Source organism: Oncorhynchus keta, chromosome 21 (assembly GCF_023373465.1).
Source record: "Oncorhynchus keta strain PuntledgeMale-10-30-2019 chromosome 21, Oket_V2, whole genome shotgun sequence".
Taxonomy (NCBI): Eukaryota; Metazoa; Chordata; class Actinopteri; order Salmoniformes; family Salmonidae; genus Oncorhynchus; species Oncorhynchus keta.
This window is the reverse complement of record NC_068441.1, coordinates 8,679,330-8,701,548: the sequence shown is the minus strand read 5'-3', so window position 1 is coordinate 8,701,548 and position 22,219 is coordinate 8,679,330. Positions and strand designations below refer to the sequence as shown.

General features: G+C 42.9%; 1 protein-coding gene across 10 annotated transcripts in view; it reads left to right on the top strand.

The window, feature by feature from the left end:
* LOC118400067 (neural cell adhesion molecule L1-like protein) overlaps positions 1-22,219 on the top strand; it is a 73,198-nt gene that overhangs the window by 46,272 nt on the left and 4,707 nt on the right. For 3 of the 10 annotated variants that reach the window (XM_035796464.2, XM_035796465.2, XM_035796470.2), the window contains exons 3-29: positions 307-324; positions 964-1,072; positions 1,365-1,555; positions 2,511-2,633; positions 2,784-2,954; positions 3,271-3,309; positions 3,499-3,610; positions 3,754-3,935; positions 4,285-4,416; positions 4,510-4,650; positions 5,659-5,770; positions 6,206-6,372; positions 6,573-6,738; positions 6,855-6,979; positions 7,714-7,815; positions 8,128-8,325; positions 8,508-8,578; positions 9,365-9,587; positions 10,331-10,446; positions 10,707-10,911; positions 11,059-11,181; positions 13,096-13,275; positions 15,976-16,005; positions 17,129-17,200; positions 19,338-19,451; positions 19,687-19,848; positions 20,288-20,419. In XM_035796464.2, the coding sequence (XP_035652357.2) occupies positions 307-324; positions 964-1,072; positions 1,365-1,555; positions 2,511-2,633; positions 2,784-2,954; positions 3,271-3,309; positions 3,499-3,610; positions 3,754-3,935; positions 4,285-4,416; positions 4,510-4,650; positions 5,659-5,770; positions 6,206-6,372; positions 6,573-6,738; positions 6,855-6,979; positions 7,714-7,815; positions 8,128-8,325; positions 8,508-8,578; positions 9,365-9,587; positions 10,331-10,446; positions 10,707-10,911; positions 11,059-11,181; positions 13,096-13,275; positions 15,976-16,005; positions 17,129-17,200; positions 19,338-19,451; positions 19,687-19,848; positions 20,288-20,419 (3,516 nt within the window). The remainder of the gene's footprint in view (positions 1-306; positions 325-963; positions 1,073-1,364; positions 1,556-2,510; positions 2,634-2,783; positions 2,955-3,270; positions 3,310-3,498; positions 3,611-3,753; positions 3,936-4,284; positions 4,417-4,509; positions 4,651-5,658; positions 5,771-6,205; positions 6,373-6,572; positions 6,739-6,854; positions 6,980-7,713; positions 7,816-8,127; positions 8,326-8,507; positions 8,579-9,364; positions 9,588-10,330; positions 10,447-10,706; positions 10,912-11,058; positions 11,182-13,095; positions 13,276-15,975; positions 16,006-17,128; positions 17,201-19,337; positions 19,452-19,686; positions 19,849-20,287; positions 20,420-22,219) is intronic. The other 7 variants (XM_035796467.2, XM_035796466.2, XM_035796468.2 and 4 more) reach the window with 7 other exon arrangements.

Sequence of the window (22,219 nt, the reverse complement as noted above, 5' to 3'; positions counted from 1 at the left end):
TGTGTATCTTGCAGTTTCCTTGGAAACGAGTATCAAGTTTTCTCTTCTAAATTATTCAGAAACATCTCTTAAGGGCCCGCTTACAAAGAGCAGTTCAAACAGGTTTTGAAAATGCAACACACACATGCTGTTGATGCAGAGTAATTCATTTCACGCCATCTCCCTAAATGCAATTCACCATCCTCTGTTTTGTTGTACCTAGAGTACTAATGTTTCTAAAGGCCTATAACCAATCAAAAAAAGCAGTATTATGCTTAAACCTCTGCCTGTGTTTTTGTTGTCTTCCTGCCGCCATGGATATTTTAGTTTTAGGTCATGTAAACAGTAAGTTTGCTCTGGTGTGACCTGTCCCATCCAACATTAGTGACCGCCTGTCTGTCCTCACTTAATCTCTTGGCTCAGTGTTCAGCACCACAGCAGCTGTACCATGTGGTCATCTTGTGTACGATCTGCATCTCATGTGCCATCCTCCGTTTATATACACAATCATCATTTTCAAATTGGATTGTCTTGGACGACTGTCATCCATGTAGTGGCATGTAGTTTTTTTTTACATTTACATTTACATTTAAGTCATTTAGCAGACGCTCTTATCCAGAGCGACTTACAAATTTTAACCTGCACCGCTAGTTTTACTGTTGTTGACCCCTGTAGTTTTGTAGTGAGTCTCTTAAGTCAAATCACTTAAACGAGAAAACATTGACAAAGCAGGGCAAGTTTGAACAGTGCTGTATGTCACTGTGAAATAGAACCGTAAGAGAAGGAACCCACTGGGCACTGACATCATTTGAAATGACGTGAAAGCAACATTGATTCAACCAGTGTGTGCCCAGTGGGAAATACCATCATTGAAAAGAACCATACCTTAACACCTTATAGAGTGTGAGAGATTATATTATCAGAATCCTGCAGGGGGTCTATGGGACTTTTCATTAAGTGTTGTCCTTGTTGTCTGTTTTCCAGTTGAGCAGCTGCCCACCATCACAGAGGCCTCCCCCAGCTCTCTGATCGCCTTCCCCTTCGATGAGAGCTTCCCCATGACGTGTGAAGCCAAAGGGAACCCCAAGCCAGAGTGAGTTCTGAGTGTCCTACTCTACCATTCCATACCCAGCAGATGGGAGAGGAACAGCCCAGGAGAGCTCGTTAGCAGCCTGACAGACAGTCTATCACCGGCCATCGATTTGGCGTGTCACATTTGGCTAGTCGATTTGGCGAGTTTGAGGGTTTGATTTTCAAGTATTGGACAGACTGTGAGGACCAACCCTGGACACTAAACGCACTGTACATTTGGCTGAAACACACAAGATATTTTCAAGATTTACGATGAATTATATCAGTGACTGATTGAACTGTTGATTTTGTAGATACCGGTGGACAAAAAATGGGGAAGAGTTCGACCCCTACCAGGACCCGAGGCTGATCAAGGAGGACAACTCTGGGACGTTTGTGATCCCCAACACTGGGAATCTCACAGAGTACCAGGGAACGTACCGCTGTTACGCCGAGAACGAATTAGGGACGGCCATAACGGAGGAGGTTGAGTTTGTTGTGCCCCGTGAGTAGTATACTGTACATCCATACATCTCTGATCTCTGTGGCGCTCCATTACAGCTCTTTGAAAGTGATTCAGGGCCTGGAATTGAATTCAACGACTGTGTCGCTCCATTGTGAGCTGTTTGTTGTATTGGCCATGGCAGAAAGTCATTGAAGCTCCAGAGCTTTCCACCCCCAGTTGCCACTCGTCTATACCCATATAGACTGTGTGGCAGAAGGGAGACTGATCTATCCTTCATCATTTCCCTTGGTACATTTTTCATTTTGTTCCAAAGCATAGTACATAAATCTTCTAAGAAATCCAGACCGAGGGGAACTATGACAAAATTTGGCCGTGCTCCAACCATTCAGTGCGACTGAAACGCAGCACAACAGTACTAATGACGTGTATTTCTTCCCGCAAGTCAAAATCTGAAGAATGTGCTGTAAAATCCAATTCACTGGAACACAAACACCTCCATACACAACCAGCACAAAACACTAGTATCATAGGACTGCCACCTGCTGGAGAGAAAGGCAACCCTTTTGCCCTCAGAACAGTCTCAATTCGTTGGGGCATAGACTTGATAAGGTGTCGAAAGTGTTCCACAGGGATGCTGGCCCATGTTGACTCCAATGCTTCCAAGTTGGCTGCATGTCATTTGGGCGGTGGACCATTGTTGATACACACAGGAAACGGTTGAGTGTGAAAACGCAAAAGCGTTGCCGTTTTTGACACAAGCCTGTGCACCTGGCACCTGGCACCTACACATACACAATCCATGTCTCAGTTGTCTCAAGGCTTCAAAATCCTTCTTTAACCTGTCTCCTCCCCTTCATCTACACTGATTGAAGTGGATTCAACAAGTGACGTCAATAAGGGATCATAGCATTCACCTGGTCAGCCTATGTCATGGAAAGAGCAAGTGTTCCTAATGTTTTGTACACTCAGTGTATATTATGTGTTGTTTTATCAGACGTTCCTAAGTTTCCCAAGGAGAAGATTGATCCCATCAAGGTGGAGGAGGGTCAGCCTGTCATTTTGGAGTGTAACCCTCCTAAAGGAATCCCTCCTTTACAGATCTACTGGATGACCATCGGTGAGTCACTAACGGCCTGCCAGACCTGACACGGTGTCTGAGTCATGTCCCATGCTTTGTGTTGACACCTGCCGTTTTATTGAAGCACGATGGATCAAACGAAAGCAACCAACATTTGTATGGAATATCCACCTCTTTTCCCCTCTTCAGACCTTCAGCACATAGAGCAGGATGAGAGGGTGTCCATGGGTCTGAACGGTGACCTGTTCTTCTCTAATGCTCTGGAGAAGGACAGCCGCAGAGACTACTGTTGCTTCGCTGCCTTCCCCAGGATACGCACCATCGTCCAGAAGAATGCCATGTCTGTCATAGTCAAGAGCAGTAGGTGTCAATCTAAGAAGGCATGTCTGTGATTTGGGTGTGTTTTATTATTACAGCATAGAGCTTGACCAAATGGCTTTGATTTGATCACCATAATGACTTCAACCTCTGATCCAATGCATTCGTCGCTATGATCGTGTACGCGATCAAGAACATTCCCAATGTCCAACAGCATCTCCAGAAGTTGTATTTTCCCTGCTCTTGATGGCACTGGTGTTTTCATGAATCTACCCCACCCCCATTGTCTGTCATGATTGTTTTAGTTTTTATGAATGCTTTGCACATTTTCATATGTTACTACCCACCTTAATTTCAGAAAATTCAAACAGTGACTCAAGTAGCAGTCCTGGTCGTGGTAAGTAACATATGCCATACCATATCATTGTCTAGAACACACCATGTGCGATTTATTTTTTTCATATCAGAGTGTGATATGTGGATCCAAACATTGCATTGTAGGTTAGCAGTCCAAGAGTTAGACCCATGCACTGCCTTGTTTGAAAGACTAATCTTAAAAACAATGTTTCTACTCCATTCACAAAAGCCAATTCAATCCTGGAGAGAAAACCAAGCCTTCTGATGCCCTCTGGTGTCAAGTCGGAGACACAGCTGGTGAAAGGTGACGAGCTACTACTGGAGTGTATTGCCGAGGGCTTGTAAGTAAACCGTCCTCTCTTCTTTTATTTTTTTTAATATTTTTTGTTCATTTTTTACAAAGGACTGCATTATATCTTCTAGACACTTCATTCTATTTGAAGCAACTACATCAAAACGTCAGTCATTTTACTGCCCCTTTCAGTCCAACACCCAAGATTGAATGGGTAAGGATGGGCCACAGGCTGCCCGACAGAGCGACGATAGAGAACCATGGGAAACTCCTGAGCATTGACCGGGTCAATGAGGACGACAGTGGGAAATACATGTGTAAGGCTAAGAACATCCACGGAGAGGCCAACCACTCCTTTGATGTATCAGTGGAAGGTAAGTGGGAAAAAGGTTGAAATAATAGTTTCTTAGTTTGATTATGTGTGTCTGGGAAAACAGCTGTTTAGCTTAAACCACATTTACAGGTTATACTGTAGGAAAACTGTTTAAAGTCTGATCTGATAAGTACTTCATAATAGTAACACATTTTCATGAGAAAGAGTGCCACCTACTGTACATTGAGTGAACTGCTGTCCAAGAGGGATTCAAAAAAGTCACCATTTGAGAATTGGCTCCAGGTTGATAGAAAACACAAACATCATTCTGGGAGAGAGTTGTAAAACTGTGTTCTGGTTCGCTCACTGCTTCCTGATGTTATGTCTGTCTTTGATGTTGCACTTTCCAGAGCCTCCTAAGTGGGTATCTGAGCCTGAGAGCCAGCTTAGTACGATTGGCTCAGACGTGCATATCAAGTGCTCTGCCACTGGCACTCCTCAGCCCACCATCCAATGGAGGGTGAATGGAAAACCTCTGAAGGGTATGTTCTCAGTCTACCTCAACAAGGCATGAGTGTCCTATTTCTAGCACTGCAAACTGGTGTACAGCTAATGGATTTCATTGTTGATTGCAGAGGTCCCAGCATCTAACAGAAAAGTGTTGGACGACACCATTGTCTTGCACAACGCCAAATCGATTGACAGTGCCGTCTATCAATGTGAGGCTTCCAACAGACATGGAACCCTACTGGCCAATGCCAATATCATGATCATGAGTAAGTTTATGGTGCTTCGTTGGCTTTACTCTCTACCTCTGAAAATAGCCTCTACTTTCCTCTGAGGCTTGAAGTCCTAATGGTCACAAATAAATAGTTCCTACACCTCAGCCTTCATCATTGTTTTTACCGGTCGTGCTCATCCATTCCGTTACCCACTAAGTATGGAATTGTATGATGATGAAAGGGCACTAAAGAATCCCAACCAGTTGCTTGACATTGTCATGAGGCAGTGGAAGACTGTCTGTGAGTGGTGGTGTTTCTGGTCTGAAATCCGGCTCTGGCGCCAGAGCCCCTCGGGCCATGGTGAAGGAAGAGTTGTCTGAGCGCCACAGTCCTCCAGCCAGACTACCCACTCACATCCCCTGTCCCTGTTGATCAGCCCGCATGCTCCCAGGCATTTATTTCTATGCTAGCACATTTCTCTACTCCATTCAGAATGCAATGCCACAACACTAAAATGTGCTCCTTTTATAAGAGCAGATTAAAAATAAGTGCTCTCTTTGGCTTCTCAGAAATGTCTGGAGTTTGTCGCTGGTGACAAACTAGGAAGTTATTAAGCGGACTGTTTCTGGATTCAAAGTCACAGCTTTTTATTTTGGTTAACAATGGAATGAGACAGACAGGATGTTTTGGTTAGAAATGATAAGACACATTTATTTTAAATTTGGCACTCATTGTTCCACTTGTTTTCATTTTTTTATTCATTTTTTATTTTATTTTCAAATTGTATGACAATCATCGTGACAGTCCAGCCTTTCTTTCAAAAGAAATGGAAGACAGTAACATTTTCACATCACTTGGTCTGCTTGATCAGTCTCCTTAGTTTGAATCTTAGCTATACATTTTAATGGACCTTCTTAGTGTATCTTTGTAACCAATACTACAGTACAGTCGGAGGGCCATTCCTCAATCCCTCCATATCTGTATGGAAGTTAGAAAATAATTCTCTCTCTCTCGTTCATGTCCCAAACCCTTATTCGTTAACTGGGATGTCTCTCCCCACAGATCTGCCTCCTATGGTCCTGACAGAGGAAGGTCTGGAGTATTCAGCTGTGGAGGGAAAGAGTGTAGTCATGCACTGCAAGGTGTTCAGCTCTCCGGCTTCTATTGTAACCTGGTGAGTAGGCTCTCCCTAACCATAGCCTGGTCCCAGACCAGAATGTGTTTCAGCCAACTCATCCTACTCTTCTTGTCATGTCATCAATCATTGGCTCAAGCCCATACAAATGCTGGACTAGGATTCTCCAGCTCAAACCAGTCCTCTCAGAGGCCAGTAGAGAGCAGTAGATATCAATGTGTCATTACTAGATAACAATGTGTCAAAGTGTCATTAGGTAGTTATAAAAATAGCTATGTACAGGATCCGTTTCTCTGTTGGTGCACCACTGTTTGCTGTGGAAATGTGCAGAAAGAAAAAACATCTTACACCTACTGCAATAATGCCCCTTAAAGTATTTGTGTATCTTCTTAAGTGCTCAGCAAGGTTCCTCTGTAATTGAATTAAATTGCAGTAAGTGGAGACTTTTCATTGATTGCTTTACATGTTTTACAGGAACAAGGATGACTCAACAGGGTCTGTGGAGGGACTAAGGTTTACAGTTCACCAGAATGGATCTTTGGAGATCCATAATGTGGAGAAAGAGGACATGGGCCAATACACATGTTACACCAAGAATACTGAAGGGAAGTCTGCTATAACTGCCTTACTGGATGTTAAAGGTATGTTAAACGAAATACAAGACGGCATGTGTTTAACACAACTAGGGCCTTGTGTTTTTCTAAATACAGTATGTGACCTGACGAGGAACAACTGCCTCATATAGTGTTTCCTGCTAAAGTCACATGGTTAGAAAAAAGAGGGGTCCTAAACACAACTCTTCACATGTAACTTATACAGTTGTGTGTTTCATCTATCCAAGATCCCACAAAGATATTCCAGGCCCCAGAGGACTTGCAGGTCCTAATAGGAACCACAGCCCAGCTCTCCTGCCTGGCGGTGTACGACAACTCCTTCAGTGGCGACTTTGAGATCGTGTGGGAGAAAGACGATATGGAGATAGCACTAAACCACACTGAGAATTCTGGGTAAGACGACACCTTTCTTACGGTGTCACAGATCCAAGCCTAGCCCAGGAAAGTTCACTTGTTTTTTTAGATTGCACAGATCAATAGGTTGTCTCTCTCTTTTTTTCTGCCAATAGATATTTCTTAGAGGATGGCATACTGCAGATCGTCAACGTCAGCCACAGAGACCATGGCATGTACAAGTGTGTGGCCAGAACTCCAGTGGACCAGGACACTGCCTCTGCACTACTCATAGTGCTGGGTGAGAAAATATGTCAAATACTGTACATCAAAACCTGGTCTGACCCCAACGGATCAATGACCCCCAGCACAACAGAAGTGCATAGCATGTCACAATATGGATCCATATGCCGAAGCCAAGCATTCCATGGCGTGGTACACAGAGCAGAACATGATTACACCGTGTGTCTTCAGACCTCGGCTCTGCATTTACAGAACAATGCCTTTACTTCATTTGCATCGCAGTTTTACATTTAGCTTTCTTTCCCATTGGTCAGTCTCTGACTGTTTCATGGTGCTTTTCCAGAGGATAAATCAAATCGTATTGTATTGGTCACATACACATGGTTAGCCGACGTTATTGCGAGTGTAGCCAAATGCTTGTGCTTCTTGTTCCGACACTGCAGCAATATCTAACAAGTAATCTAACAATTCCACAGCAACTACCTAATACACTCAAATCTAAGTAAAGGGATGGAATAAGAATATGTACATATAAATATATGGATGAGCAATGGCCGAGCGGCATAGGCAAGATGCAATAGGTCGTATAACAGTATATACATATGGGATGAGTAAATGCAAGATATGTAAACATCATTAATAAAGTGACTAGTGATCCATTTGTTAGTGTCCAATGATTTCAAGTCTGTATGTAGGCAGCAGCCTCTCTGTGTTAGTGATGTCTGTTTAACAGTCTGATGGATACAATGTCTTTGTGTGTTATCAAAGTAATGTCGTTGTGGTGTTTTACAGATGTCCCCGATGCACCTGAGAACTTGGTGCTGTCTGAACACAAGGGCAGAAGTGTGAAGCTCAAATGGATCCCTGGGGATGACCACAACAGCTCAACCACTGGTAATAGTCTGGCTCTGCAAACAAAGTTCAGCTGCTTTGTGTGATTTAGGGAACAGCAGGCCTGTAGTATATACAATGATAATAACATGGCACATATTTACTAAGAAAATGGAATTAGTACTTTATTATTGTGTAAGTCTCCTGTCAACATTCCAACACAAATGTGTCGTATTTGTTTGGGGGGGAACAAGTTTCCTGCTTAGTGCAGGGTCTGAAGAGTTTGCTACGCAGGTGGCTGTTAGATAAGCAGCCCCTTTGGCAAAGGGCTTGGACAGATTGGGGTCTGGTCTGTGTGTCTCACCCTGTGAACAGACTTCATTATTGAGTATGAGGAGAGCCAGTGGGAGCCAGGGAACTGGAACGAGCTTCAGAGAGTTCCAGGAAATCACGGTTCGGCAGTCCTCAAACTTTATGGACATGTTGACTATCGCTTTCGAGTGTCTGGAGTCAACGTGGTGGGTAGGGGGCGTCCCAGTGAGCCCACAGAAAGATACAAGACCCCTCCTGCAGGTAGGAAGTCCAGTTATGTTTTATCCTCTGACCGGCCTCTACCGCCCGTTGAACTTTGAAACACTCAAACATCTGAGATAATTGATTTCACTCTTAGGTCTCTCATGTGCACATTTCACAGGAGGTTTATTTAACTAACAATTTCAATTTTGGCGAAATCCATATTTCTTCTCTGCCACCAGCCCCTGACAAGAACCCTGAAAATATTCAAATCGAAGGTCATTTGGCACATGAAATGGATATCAACTGGGAGGTAAGAAACAGAATGGGGCTCCTTTAATGTTCCTTCCCTGCGTACGTACGCACCCCTCCGAGTATTGACTATTTCACAGAACTTACATTTTGGGGAAATCAAAGAATCTCTCTTTATTCATAGAGAAAATAAGCTTTAGTGTTATCCCTCAGAAATAAATCAAATATCCCTGCTTTTGATGTGTCGTATTGTGATGTATAACTTTAGAAAACCTATTTTTGATGGGTCATAGTGAATGGGATAGCTATCAAAGCAGTACATTGTGAACCTTTTATTAGAAAGTGAAAAGGAATGGAGGAGTACAGTAATACAGTAATACATTATGCTTTATTGTAAAAAGATGAATCTCACCCCCACAAATGATCTTCCTGTCCTAGCAGAGTAATTCAACCTGAACTTCTGAATGTATGAGCTCCCTCATTGTTAATGATTTGCTTTTGTGGATAATAGTGTCTTATTCTATTTCCCATCATGGTCAGGCCATTGTGAGGGAAGCGCTAGATCGCTCTATAATCTCTACAGTCTGTGAAGTCCTAGACTGCTCCTTATATCAGAGGGCTGCCTCGAAACTCCCTGGAGCCAGCACCCAACCAATTGTCTTATTGTTTTACTGATTTTATATGATCAAATATTAGGATCCATGTGTATGGGCTTGGCCGTGATAACCTCAAAATAGCCAGGGATGTAGAAGGAAATATGAAGAGCTCCTTGCTCGATTGTTCAAGTTCCTATTAAATTGTAATAATCTGTGTGTTACTGCTATTCTTACATTCCTCGCCCTTGCAGCCATTGTCCCCCATTGAACACAATGGGCCAGGCCTTGAATATAAGGTGAGCTATAAACGGCAGGATGTGGAGGAGGACTGGCACGAGCATGTGGTGAAAAGACACTCGTTTGTGGTGAAGGGCACTCCCACGTTTGTGCCATATGAGGTCAGGATCCAGGCGAGGAACTACCAGGGATGGGGACCTGAACCCAAAGTGATGACTGGCTACTCTGGAGAGGACTGTGAGTGACTACTGTTGTTTTTAAATAAAAAAATCTTACAGCCTTGTAAATACAAAGAATGTATGTGAATTTCACAATAATAATACAATTCAGATGTATAAGGCCAGTACCGTATGTACCATTCAGCTTTGTGTGTGGTTTAAAAGTGCTATAGATTTGTGAGCAGAATCCTAACCCACCAGCCAGAGTACTTGATGAAATCCAATGTTTGCTTTGTGATATAGGCTCGTAGCTTGGTTGAACGTCACTTTTATAGGGCCTATGTACCCTTTCACTCATGCCAAATTGAAAACTCTCTTTTAGAACCATTTCATTCCATGCACTTTCTTATTTCTATCTTTATCTTTTAGCGCTCTTTTGGATTTGCCCTCAGGATGTAACCTCAGGTCACATGTACCATCTCAACCTTGTTAACAACATGTTTTCCTCCTTTAGAAGCTTTGTACTCCTTTGTTGTCATACTGCCTGGTAGCATCGCTTAGGCAATAGCAGTGAGCCCAACACTAGTTCCCTCCTTGGTATATCACGTTATTTAGATTGCAGTCACTGATCTACAGATTATTATTTGATAGAGGTAAAGCTTTGAAGCACCTAAATAAACCCTGCCAATACTACACACATGATCTGGTGGATCATAAACTGTAAAGCTGAGCTCATCCTTCACATGTTGGGCTGATCTTTACAGTACTCAGTGTGACATACGGGCTGAATGGACTGTGACGTGAGTGTGTTTGGCCCTGCAGTCCCCTCCGCGGCCCCTGATGATGTGGCGGTGGAGGTGATGAACAACTCGCTGGTCAAGGTCAACTGGACGCGCGTTCACAAGGAAAAGCTGCATGGACATCTGGGAGGCTACAGGGTAATTCCTCAAAACAGCCCTGTAGCTTTAAAGACACTGTTTAAAAGGAGAGACCCTGACCTCGCTGGGTCTTCTGGCCCCCTCACCCAACTCTGTCTCCCTACTGCTGGCAGCCTCACTGTTCCCTTACACTCGCGGGAAAAAAAACACTATAACCAAGACCGCAGCATTTGTCTATGTATGAGCTGTTGTCTTTTTGTCACGTAATTATGATCTGTTAGACCTATAACACTGTCTCCCCTCTGTCATGGCGGTGTCAGATAAACTGGTGGCGGCTGCGTAGTCTGCTGGACTCAAAGAAGACTCACGGGAACAAACACACGCTGACATTCCCGGGGGACAGGAACCATGCCATGGTACCAGGGCTCGCGCCCTTCTCTGAGTACAGCCTCATCGTCATGACCTTCAACGGGCGAGGCAACGGGCCAGGCAGCCACGCCGTCAACTTCAAAACTCCCGAGGGAGGTAAGACATGAGGGGAGAGGTCTGGGGTGCCGTGGAACATATTGATTCAGTACTGTCCAATGGACGAAGAAAATAACTATCTAGAGACACGATTATTGTGCTACACTGTCAAACTGCTTACTACCTGTATATTCTTTTGTTTCCCAGTTCCAGAGGAAAACCCTGTTTTCAGGGTCACAGATGTTCAGAAGCACACCGTCGCTCTCACCTGGGCACCTCCTCTGGTTGCCAATGGAGTCGTCACAGGATACCGGCTAGAGTATCAGCTAAGTGTGTACAACTCTTTCCTCTTCCCCGTTGAACTGCAGTCTCTTACATGCACCAGCCTTCCTTCATTCAAAGTGACTAGCGATTCCTTGATCTTGCCACTAGGAGATAATGTTGTGCTTGTGAATGGTGCTACAGCTCATTGCTGAGCGCGTTGTTAATGAGGTTTTAGAGTTTAGCTCCTACAGCTGATGTTCAACTTTAGCCCTATTATAGAAATGTGAGAAAATGCATGCAGAGCTGTGATCCACAGGTTTAAGTCTCACAGTGGTTGCATGAGAATATGATCCAATGTGGGGAAACTCAGTTTAAAGTAATGAGGCTTGAATACAACTAAATGTTACATGTATTTTATTGGATGGCATCAGAAAGCATGGAAGTGGATATCCAGTAGGATTTATTGATCGTATAACCTGGGATTGACCCCCTTTGGTGGATAGAGGGGTCAGTGTCGGGTTGGGGTGTGACACACTGGCCTGTGTGGTGTGTCATGATCCGGCCCCAGCAGCGCTGACCAAGGCCAGCGTGTCACACAGCCTTTTAAGGTCTTTGTTAGTGACCCGATACCGTCCACTGGGGCCTTCACCACAACCAACGACCCAGATTAATCCCAAAGGAAACAGTCACTGGACATGACGTGTATGTGTCCCACTCTTCAACCCCTGGCCTGAAACAATAATGATGATGAGGCTAATTACAACGTTTTAAAGACGGCATTGCACAGCAACTCTCACTAAAGGTTTGGGATTTTGCCGCTGCACGAGAGGGCCAAACGTGTCACGCTGTATTTCAGAAGAAGGGACGTTTACATTGTGCAAGTGTGATGAAGCTGATGGACTCTTTTGAAGTGAGGGGTCTTTGAAGTCCCCTTGAAGGAACTCATGTGTGAAATGTTGAGGATAATGCACACAGCTGTCAGCATGGCACCGGGAGGAAGCACCAGAGGAATTTAAAGGCTGCTGCACAGCTGTTCCAGGGCTGAGCCCAGCTTCTTAGAGGGCCTTGCTAACTACATTTTTCACAGGTTTCACAGAAACCTACACTGTTACACTGAGGGCCAGTTCCACCGCTAGGGAGGGCTGAACCAACTCGCAATGCAGATCACATGTTGTACATTCTTACATCAAATCAAATGTATTTATATAGCCCTTCGTACATCAGCTGATATCTCAAAGTGCTGTACAGAAACCCAGCCTAAAACCCCAAACAGCAAGCAATGCAGGTGTAGAAGCACGGTGGCTAGGAAAAACTCCCTAGAAAGGCCAAAACCTAGGAAGAAACCTAGAGAGGAACCAGGCTATGTGGGGTGGCCAGTCCTCTTCTGGCTGTGCCGGGTGGAGATTATAACAGAACATGGCCAAGATGTTCAAATGTTCATAAATGACCAGCATGGTCCAATAATAATAAGGCAGAACAGTTTAAACTGGAGCAGCAGCACGGCCAGGTGGACTGGGGACAGCAAGGAGTCATCATGTCAGGTAGTCCTGAGGCATGGTCCTAGGGCTCAGGTCCTCCGAGAGAGAGAGAGAGAGAGAGAGAGAAAGGAAGAGAGAAAGAGAGGATTAGAGAGAGCACACTTACATTCACACAGGACACTGAATAGGACAGGAGAAGTACTCCAGATATAACAAACTGACCCTAGCCGTCCGACACATAAACTACTGCAGCATAAATACTGGAGGCTGAGACAGGAGGGGTCAGGAGACACTGTGGCCCCATCCGAGGACACCCCCGGACAGGGCCAAACAGGAAGGATATACATAGCGTGGTCATGTTTTCATCAAACCCCCAAGATATCATGTGTCCTTTTCAAATGATCTATTATGGGTTTCTTTTCTCCTTGGTGTTTCAGAGAGACACCTCTGTGTCCATTTATATAGCAACACAATGTTCAATCCAGTCTATGTGTGTGTTTAGTCAACGACACAGAGGAGGTGGGTGTCCTGCAGTCGATGGACATCAGCAGCCCGGACACCACCTCGTGTGTCCTGCGGAACCTCGAGGCCGTCAGCAGGTACAAGTTCTACCTGCGCTCCTGCACCAGGGTGGGCTGTGGGCCCCAGGTCAGCGAGGAGAGCACCACCACACCTGTAGCGCGTAAGTCACAAAGGCCAGGGTGTTGCCTGTGCAGATGGGGGATGCTGGAGGAAGATTTATAGGGAGAGAAAGGGGGCATGGATTTAAGGTTGGGGGTAATGGCGAGATGTGATAGCCAGACTTTTGGATGAGGTACTCTGTAGATGACCAAGCTGTTTCAGTAATGTATTAGCTCAGGGAATATGATATTGGCTCCATCTGCCAGGCTTTTCATATCTCTATCTAAGTAATTTTTGTGGTTAAACAATATCATAAGGGTGTGAGAAGGGGTTTCATTCATCATTGTCATAAAAGAGCAAGTGTTTATTGATTTAAAGGGGAAAGCAAGCTATGAAACAACCAGCTGGAGAAGAGATTTGCCTTCAGCAAGTGAAACTGTATATTTTCTATATAATATTGTATTATTATATAGGAATTGGTAAGGTAAGTCAATTGCCCGCCATTGCAGTATGTTTGGTTCATGCACATGATACATCATTTTCATTTTATAAAACGCAGTATATGTCATTTCTACTTCACACAAGTAATATGTACCCTTCTGAGTCTGTGGGAGTGTAGATAAGGGGGTGGCACCAGTCAAATATAATTAGAATCTAATGAAAATAAGCAAGTGCACTTGAATTTGTAATGGAGAGTCTGTACTGTACTCTGAGGTGCCACAACACACACAGCCTCTGTCCAACAATAGTAATAATTCATTTGGGTCCTCTCTAATAGCACATTTTAGTAATTTAGCAGACGCTCTTATCCAGAGCATCTTACAGAAGCAATTAGGGTTAAGTGCCTTTCTCAAGGTTACATCGACAGATTTTTCACCAAGTCCGCTCAGGGATGCGAACCAGCGACCTTTGTGTTACTGGCCCAATGCTCATAACTGATAGGCCACCTGCAAGTAAGGGCTTTCACATTTAAATACATGTACAGTATAACAAAACATAGCATCCTATTCAATCTCAGTAAGCAGGCTTCTGGGATGAATTAAAAACATCAAATTTTGTGTGCTGCGAGAATGCATGTTTAGATTTGATTACTTGTTTTTTTTATTTAACCTTTATTCAACTAGGCAAGGCAGTTAAGAACAAATTATTATTTACAATGACGGCCTACCCCGGCCAAACCCGGGCCAATTGTACACCGCCCTATGGGACTCCCAATCACGGGCCGGATACATCCTGAAATCAAACCAGGGTCTGTAGTGACACCTCTAGCACTGAGATGCAGTGCCTTAGACCGTTACGCCACTCAGGAGCCCAAACACTAAACTTAACAAAATGTTGTTATGGTGTGAAAACAAAATAAACATACTTTTGTGTGGGAGTAATGTTATATTGCTTTGGATGTATATCCTGTAAAAGTTTCTTCGTCTGTCCCCATAAGAGAACCCTACTTCATTTACACACATTTATGTAGGGTAACATTTTGCATCTTTTTCATGCTTATGTTGCGATTGGTGTCTGCACATGCTTTCCCTATGCCATGCAAATGTACACTGAACAAAAATATAAATGCAAAGTGTTGATCCCATGTTTCATGAGCTGAAATAAAAGATTGCAAAAATGTTCCATAATCACAAAAAGCTTATTTCGCTCAAATTTTCGGAACAAATTCGCTTACATCCCTGTTAGTGAGCATTTGTCGTTTGCCAAGATAAACCATCCACCTGACAGGTGTGGAATGTCAAGAAGCTGATAAACAGCATGACCATTACACAGGTGCACCTTGTGCTGGTGACAATAAAAGACCACTCTAAAATGTGCAGTTTTGTCACAAAACACAATGCCACAGATGTCTCCAGTTTTGAGGGAGTATGCAATTGGCATGCTGACTGCAGGAATGTCCACCAGAGCTATTGCCAGATAATTGAATCTTAATTTCTCTACCATAAGACTCCACGTCCAACTGGCCTCACAACCGCAGACCAAGTGTATGCAGTCGTGTGGGCAAGCGGTTTGCTAATGTCAACATTGTGGACAAAGGGAAACAAATGCATTTTATTGATGGCAATTTGAATGCACAGAGATACCGTGACGAGATCCTGAGGCCCATTGTTGTGCCGTTCATCCGCCGCCATCACCTTATGTTTCAGCATGATAATGCACGGCTCCATGTTGCAAGGATCTGTACACAATTCCTGGAAGATGAATATGTCCCAGTTCTTCCATGGTCTGCATACTCACCAGGCATGTCACACATTGAGCATGTTTGTGATGCTCTGGATCGATGTGTGCGACAGTGTGTTCCATTTCCCGCCAATATCCAGCAACTTCGCACAGCCATTGAAGAGGAGCGGGACAACATTCCACAGGCCACAGTCAACAGCCTGATCAACTCTGCGATGGAGATGTGTCGCGCTGCATGAGACAAATCGTAGTCACACAAGCTACTGACTGGTTTTCTGATCCACGCACCAACCTTTTTTTTAAAAAGGTATCTGTGACCAACGGATGCATATCTGTATTCCCAATCATGTGAAATCCTGAGATTAGGGCCTAATGAATTTATTTCAATTGACGGATTTCTTTATTTGAACTGTTACTCAGAAAGATCTTAGAAATTGTTGCATGTTACAGTTGTGTTTTTGTTCAGTATATTTAAGGCGTTTAACTTATGCTATTGAAAATAATGTCAACAACTTTCAATACATGTACCTGCTTGGCAATGCTTTCCTTTTTTCTTTTTTCTTTTTCCTCTCTTCACCAGCTTCAACAGCGATATCCACTGTCAACTTCAGTATGTAGATTTCTGTTCATGTGCAGTAAAAAACAACCACTGTAGTCTAACGCTGTCGCAAGTCACGCCCTCGGGTATATTAACTATGTTGATCTATTACTGTATGAGTCGGCAGTTCATTAGTTGTATCACATCCTTGGTGGATAGTTGAGTAGAACTGTAGCTAGCTCTCTCTCTCTCTCTCTTTCCATTTCTGAGAAAGACTCGTGCTATTCTTTTCATATAGCTGTTAGCATGATTTCTGTCAGCTATAGTTTCTTTAACATAGACTAGCTGTGAGAGCATGAATATGGATAAAGGGGCTGATAAACTGGTGGGAGGTGACAGCTCCTGGCCCTGCCTGGCTCCATGGTTGAATGGGTCAAGCAGGCATTTAGCAAAAGTTACTGAATCTGATGTCGGCAACAATTAAGTCCTTTTTAATAATTCACACAAATACGAAACTAAAATGATGCAGATACTCCTCTCATCTGTGAATAATTGCCCTCGTCTGTTGCGTGCCCTTTTGCCATCAGCGCTGAGCACTCTGATGCCTCCTTTCATTAGTAGACCAATACAGACTCCCCTGTTTTCAGACTAAGTTTGTGGTTTTTCTCTGCAATAACAAATGGTAATGAGTATCCTGATTATAAATTCATATGAATCCGATCTCATTAGTGAATCTCTAAATGAATATTGACTTGTGTTCTAACAACGGCAGGATCAATGCCACCTGTATTACAAAAGCAACGGGATCAAATTAAGCGTTAAGTGCAACATACAGGAAGGATATCAGACAGGCATCTCTATTGTAGTGTCATTCAGCGTTCAAATGATGGCGTCTTTGCCTCAAACTGAACAGTGGAATAGTCACTTCCTGTAGTACAAATTATTACCAATGATCATATCTAGCCAGAAATGACACCTTGTTTCCTAGTTCTTTGATGGTATGCATGGCTCTGTAGTAGTAACCACCCTGACTAGTCATTATAGTAGACATATCTGTAGACTAGAAACTAATGTCAGTTCACTTTACCCATAGTTGTAGTGTACTAACAATTCTACTAGTAGTCAGTAGACAGTAGCCCCCCCTCCTTCACTCCAAAAAATAGCCAATAATCTCAAGATCTGTCTTTCTTTTCAGGCCAGTCTGCCTCCCCCTCACCTCCAAGCACTGCAGTCTCCCACGTGTCCAATGCCACCCATTCCAACATAGGTATTCATGTCACCAATTGTGCTCCGTATGGTCATGATAGTCATAGGTGGAAAAACTGTCAACTCTGGTGATCGCTATGACACAAATCCTCTATTTTGAGCTTAACTTCAATCAATGAAAAACTAGCCTCAGCATCGATGTTGAGTTAAAGTCCAGCAAACGGCTCAACAAGCTCATCAACAGACAGTCACGTTATTGAATCTATTCCATACCCGGAGGTGTGAGTGTAGTGTGTTGTAGTTCAAACGGGGCAAATATGTCTAATTGTCAAGGATTGATTTTTTGGGGGGGGGGCCCAGTCCTCTTACACGGCAGAATATTGACCAAACAGTCACCTGAACATTTCCATGTAACCTTCAACTGGGTAACCAACAATAGTGCTGTGGGGCAAGCAAATGTCCATAGCACCATTTGAGCTGAGGAAAGTGTCAGCTTAGCCAGGCAGAGTGAGGAGGAGGTGTGAGCTCTTAAAGAGACGGTCATATTTAGGGGACTGAGATAAGTGGATGAATTGAAAGCTGTTGAAAGCTGTAGATCAGAATATTTCTGTGTACTGGGGCACTCCTTTTATAGAACTCCCTGACTTTGAAGAGCCATCTTTCAGGCATTGTGGCAGGGCCAGGGCTGCGCTCCCTGCTGTGACAGCAGATGCTTTCTGCAGCCTTTAATACCAGGCTGAGCAGCGCGGTGACAAACACGCCAAGCCCTGGGATATTTTTAGTCAGGCCCCGTGTCACTTAGTCATCATACTAAGCGAATGATGGGAATTACCATAGTTACGAAGTCATACATCAGCATTACCCACGGTGTGTCATTTGTGCTCACAGGGATGGGCAGCACAGACACAGGTGTCCTTGTGTACTGAATTATCACCTGAGAAAATAATGACACCTGAGCAGGAGACAGTCACAGATTTGCATGTATGCCTGAGGGAAACGAAGGGGATTGGTTGCTGTTGACCGGGTCAAACCATAGCTTTCTTTTACCAACTTTAGCAATATGGAGTGATGCATGATTCTCACCATCACTCCAGGTGCAGTGGTTCTTTGATTTATTCTTGGAGTATCGGAGTCTTCAGAGGCTTTATTAGTCTGTTGTTGTCTAATGTATTCACCACAGTGTACCTGAGTACAGTGTACCTGCAGTGAGGCAAAGGGACTTACTAACCTCTGCTATTTAACATTCCCATTGAAGTGTTTACTGTTGTAGAAGAAAATCTCAATTTTGTGCGTGGACCCTTCTACATGAACCCCTCCACATCTTAAGCATGTTTTCTATAGGGGTCTGTACACTGATTGTACAAGACATTATAATATTGTGTATTTTTTGCCCTGAGAACAGCCTCAATTTGTCCTTTGGGGGGTGGACCATTCTTGACACACACGGGAAACCCGCAGCATTGCAGTTCTTGACACACTCAAACCTACGACCATACCCATTCAAAGGCACTTCAATCATTATATTGCTCTGAATGGCACACACACACAACCCATGTCTCAATTGTCTCGAGGCTTAAACATGCTTCTTTAACCTCCCCTTCACCAACACTGCTTGAAGTGGATTTAACAAGTGACATCAATAAGGGATCATATCTTTCACCTGGATGCACCTGGTTGCACCTGGTCCGTCTGTCATGGAAGGAGCAGGTGTTCTTAATGTTTAGTACACTCAGTGTACAGTACATATGTATTGCAGCAGGGTAAATCTATCTGATTTGAAAAGGGAGAGCAGTCAGTGGTATTGCTTAAGAAAATAAACACGCGGAGTCAATAAGCAGGGTTTTGCTTTGTTCTTTCGTCTGCAGGTTTCAGTGGATGCGTGCGATCTATAGATTTCCATTCAGCTCTGCGGACTTTCCTTGTCAAAACATTTCCATATCATTGTTGTTTTCCTTTGGCAATTCCATTACAATTGATTCATGAAATGCTGTTGATAAGCCTTCACTCTGTGTCCTACAGTCATTTTAGGAATGAAACACATAAGCAAATGGATTGACTTAATCAACAACTCTCTGGCCAGCTTCCGATCCAATGTTGTTCTTTTTGTTGGTGTGGATGTAATCTGTCTTCTCGTTACTATCCTTTACTAACCCTGTTCTGCCGTTTCTCCCCTTTCCCCCCCCTCATCTGTCTGTCAGTCCCAGCCCTGTTGAATATTAGTTCCTCAGTTAGTGACAACTTTGCAAATATCAGCTGGATTCCGGGAAGCGAACAAACCGATTCAGAGTTTTATGTTGCATATGTGAACAACCGTAAGCACATATTACTTCTCTGTCCATTTGTCGTCTATTTTATAGTGATACATGTTTAAGGTGATTTTGAATGTATTGGTAACATCTGAGAAATCTGTATTCCATATTACCGTTTAACGTTACATGCTAGAATTGTTGTTCTGTGTTATTTCATCGAACTCTCTGTAAGTAACCTTTAACCCTTGAACCTTCGCCCCTCATGAGTACTAACCCTCCCTGATTGTGCACCTTATAGGTAAAGGTAACTGGAAGATCTCTGAGGCAGTAAACACCTCTAAGACTTTCCACATCATTGAGGGGCTGGAGCCTGGGACTGCGTACACTGTGCGCCTTATGACTAACAACTGGGTTGATAATTCTAGTATTTTTGAAGATGTAATCAGGACCAGGGATAAAGGTGAGCAGGGATGCCACAGGAAAAGAAGCAACCCCCCCCATTCATCCAACCCCCCACCTACATCAGCACCACAACCAATTGATGTCTTATTGAGTACTAGGTCTATGCAGGTGCACCATAGTCCTTGAACGTGTCTCAAGGTGTCATGCATGGTTTTCTCAGTGTCAATAGGATCCCCCCCCAAAAAAAAAAAAATATTTTTTTTTTATTCTGTGTGACTTGGTGAATGCATTTCTGTTTGAACAGCCTCTTCAGTGATTAATTAGACAAGGGGATTAGCTGTTTAATATTAATACGGGTACATTTCCATTTCAGCGTAACCTGCTGCCTCTCTGCCTCTGCATCAGATAGACTTTGTCGATGTAAACATTCAATTAAGTGTCCTCGGGAAAGGCAGGGTCAAGTCAATGTCAAAGAGTTGTGTTGTTGTTCTCCTCAGGTCTGGCAAGCATCCATGGAGGAATCTCCACCCAGGGCTGGTTCATCGGGCTGATGTGTGCCGTGGCTGTCCTCACACTCATTGTGTTAATCGCCTGCTTTGTCAACAGAAATAAAGGAGGGAAATATGCTGGTAGGTGCTCACTCTCAAACACACACACACACACACACACACACACACACACACACACACACACACACACACACACTGCACCTTATGAATGTTAACTAATCATTACACAAGGCATCATTATATTTCCATTTAGAGTCCTCGTTACAAAAGAGAAATGATACATCACTCTGGACACCGTTATAGATATACTTAAGCTGATGTGTTATTATTTGTAGAAATATACATCACACCACTGCTCAAAATGTCAACGCTGATATATTTAGAGTATAATGGGAACTTGAATTAATGGGAGCATATGCATTTGTATTCATAACATTTAAATACAGCATATCATATTTGGAATATGCTGAATTTGAATAACAAAGCATACAATGCACAAAATACACAGAACATATGCAAATGTTATGGTCACATGCCAGTGGTGGGGTGATGCCATAAGGACCAGCCAGGGTATCTTAATGCCAGTCCTGTCTGTGGGGGATGGGGGGGATTTTACAGTACCTTTCATCTTTATTCACTTATTGGTCTCAGCTAATCGCCTATCATGTCAGAAAGACAGTCTAAATCACAGGGCTTTGTTCTGTGATGCATTCATTAAGCACTACCTCCTGCACTTTCACTGATAGTAAGCTTCCCACTTTGAAATGAGGATTTAGTTGTTACTCATATTGTAAATGTTACTGACATCAAGCACTGAGTATGTTATTACTTCAGAATGTGAGAGAACTAGTAAGGCGTTTTAACAGAACAGAACAGAATTGTGTCTTCATCAAGCATTACAATAAAATATCAAATAAACACGGACACTGCATGGATTTTTGACATGTACATTTTTCATGTTTATTTTTCATGTGACACGTTTCATTAGAACCCGTGTCTCCAACGGGAGAAGCCAACGTTATGACCATTAAACCAAGCGAGTCGACACTTTTTCTCTTCCAATGTATATTTATTATACATTTCTCACAAGCTCTGAATATTGACTGTTCAATAGGAATAGGAATAGGGCAGTCAAAAATGTAACATTTTTGTCAAGTTGCTGTAATTTAAGATGTTTTTATAAAAAGCATTGACGTCTTGATTTTGTCCAAAGTAACAGTTAGCAAAATCAGCTAAATTGATAAACGCACACTTTCTTTAACCTCAATTTCAACTTGTTTTGACTTAGCATGGTTGTTTTTAGCTGTATCGAGGATGTATTTTGGATGATTCAGTGTATTTTGATTAATGCAATTAATCACGATTTTAACTTGAGTTTAACTCGAGATAACTGATTAACTCTGACAGCCCTAATTCTAAATCAAAAGTATCCATTTTACATTCATTCCAAAAGCAAACAAACACACACTTTCAAATACATTAAAATCCCCTTTAGACCTGTTTATTAAATGTAACAAAAACCAATGGACAGTTAACAATAACAGAAGCGAAAAATAGTTAAATAGGACAACATCGAAGGTTAGCTATCACCTATCACTGAGCTAGCTAGCGTTTTTTTTAGTTAGCATACAACCATTGGATACAAATTTCATAAAACCTTCTAAAATACAAATCATTAGAGTGATTAATATGTAGACATGTAAATACACTCAATATGAGCCCTTGTTTATAAAGATAACAACAATATCCTCTGAAATGCCATGTTGTTCTCGTTGACTTGCACACAAATGTGAACTAGCTAGCTAGTTACTTCGCTTGGCTACACTCATGTGAATGGGAAAATCTTACTCGTTTAAACAAGGGCTCATATTGAGTGTATTTACATGTGTAAATATTAATCACACTAATGATTTGTATTTT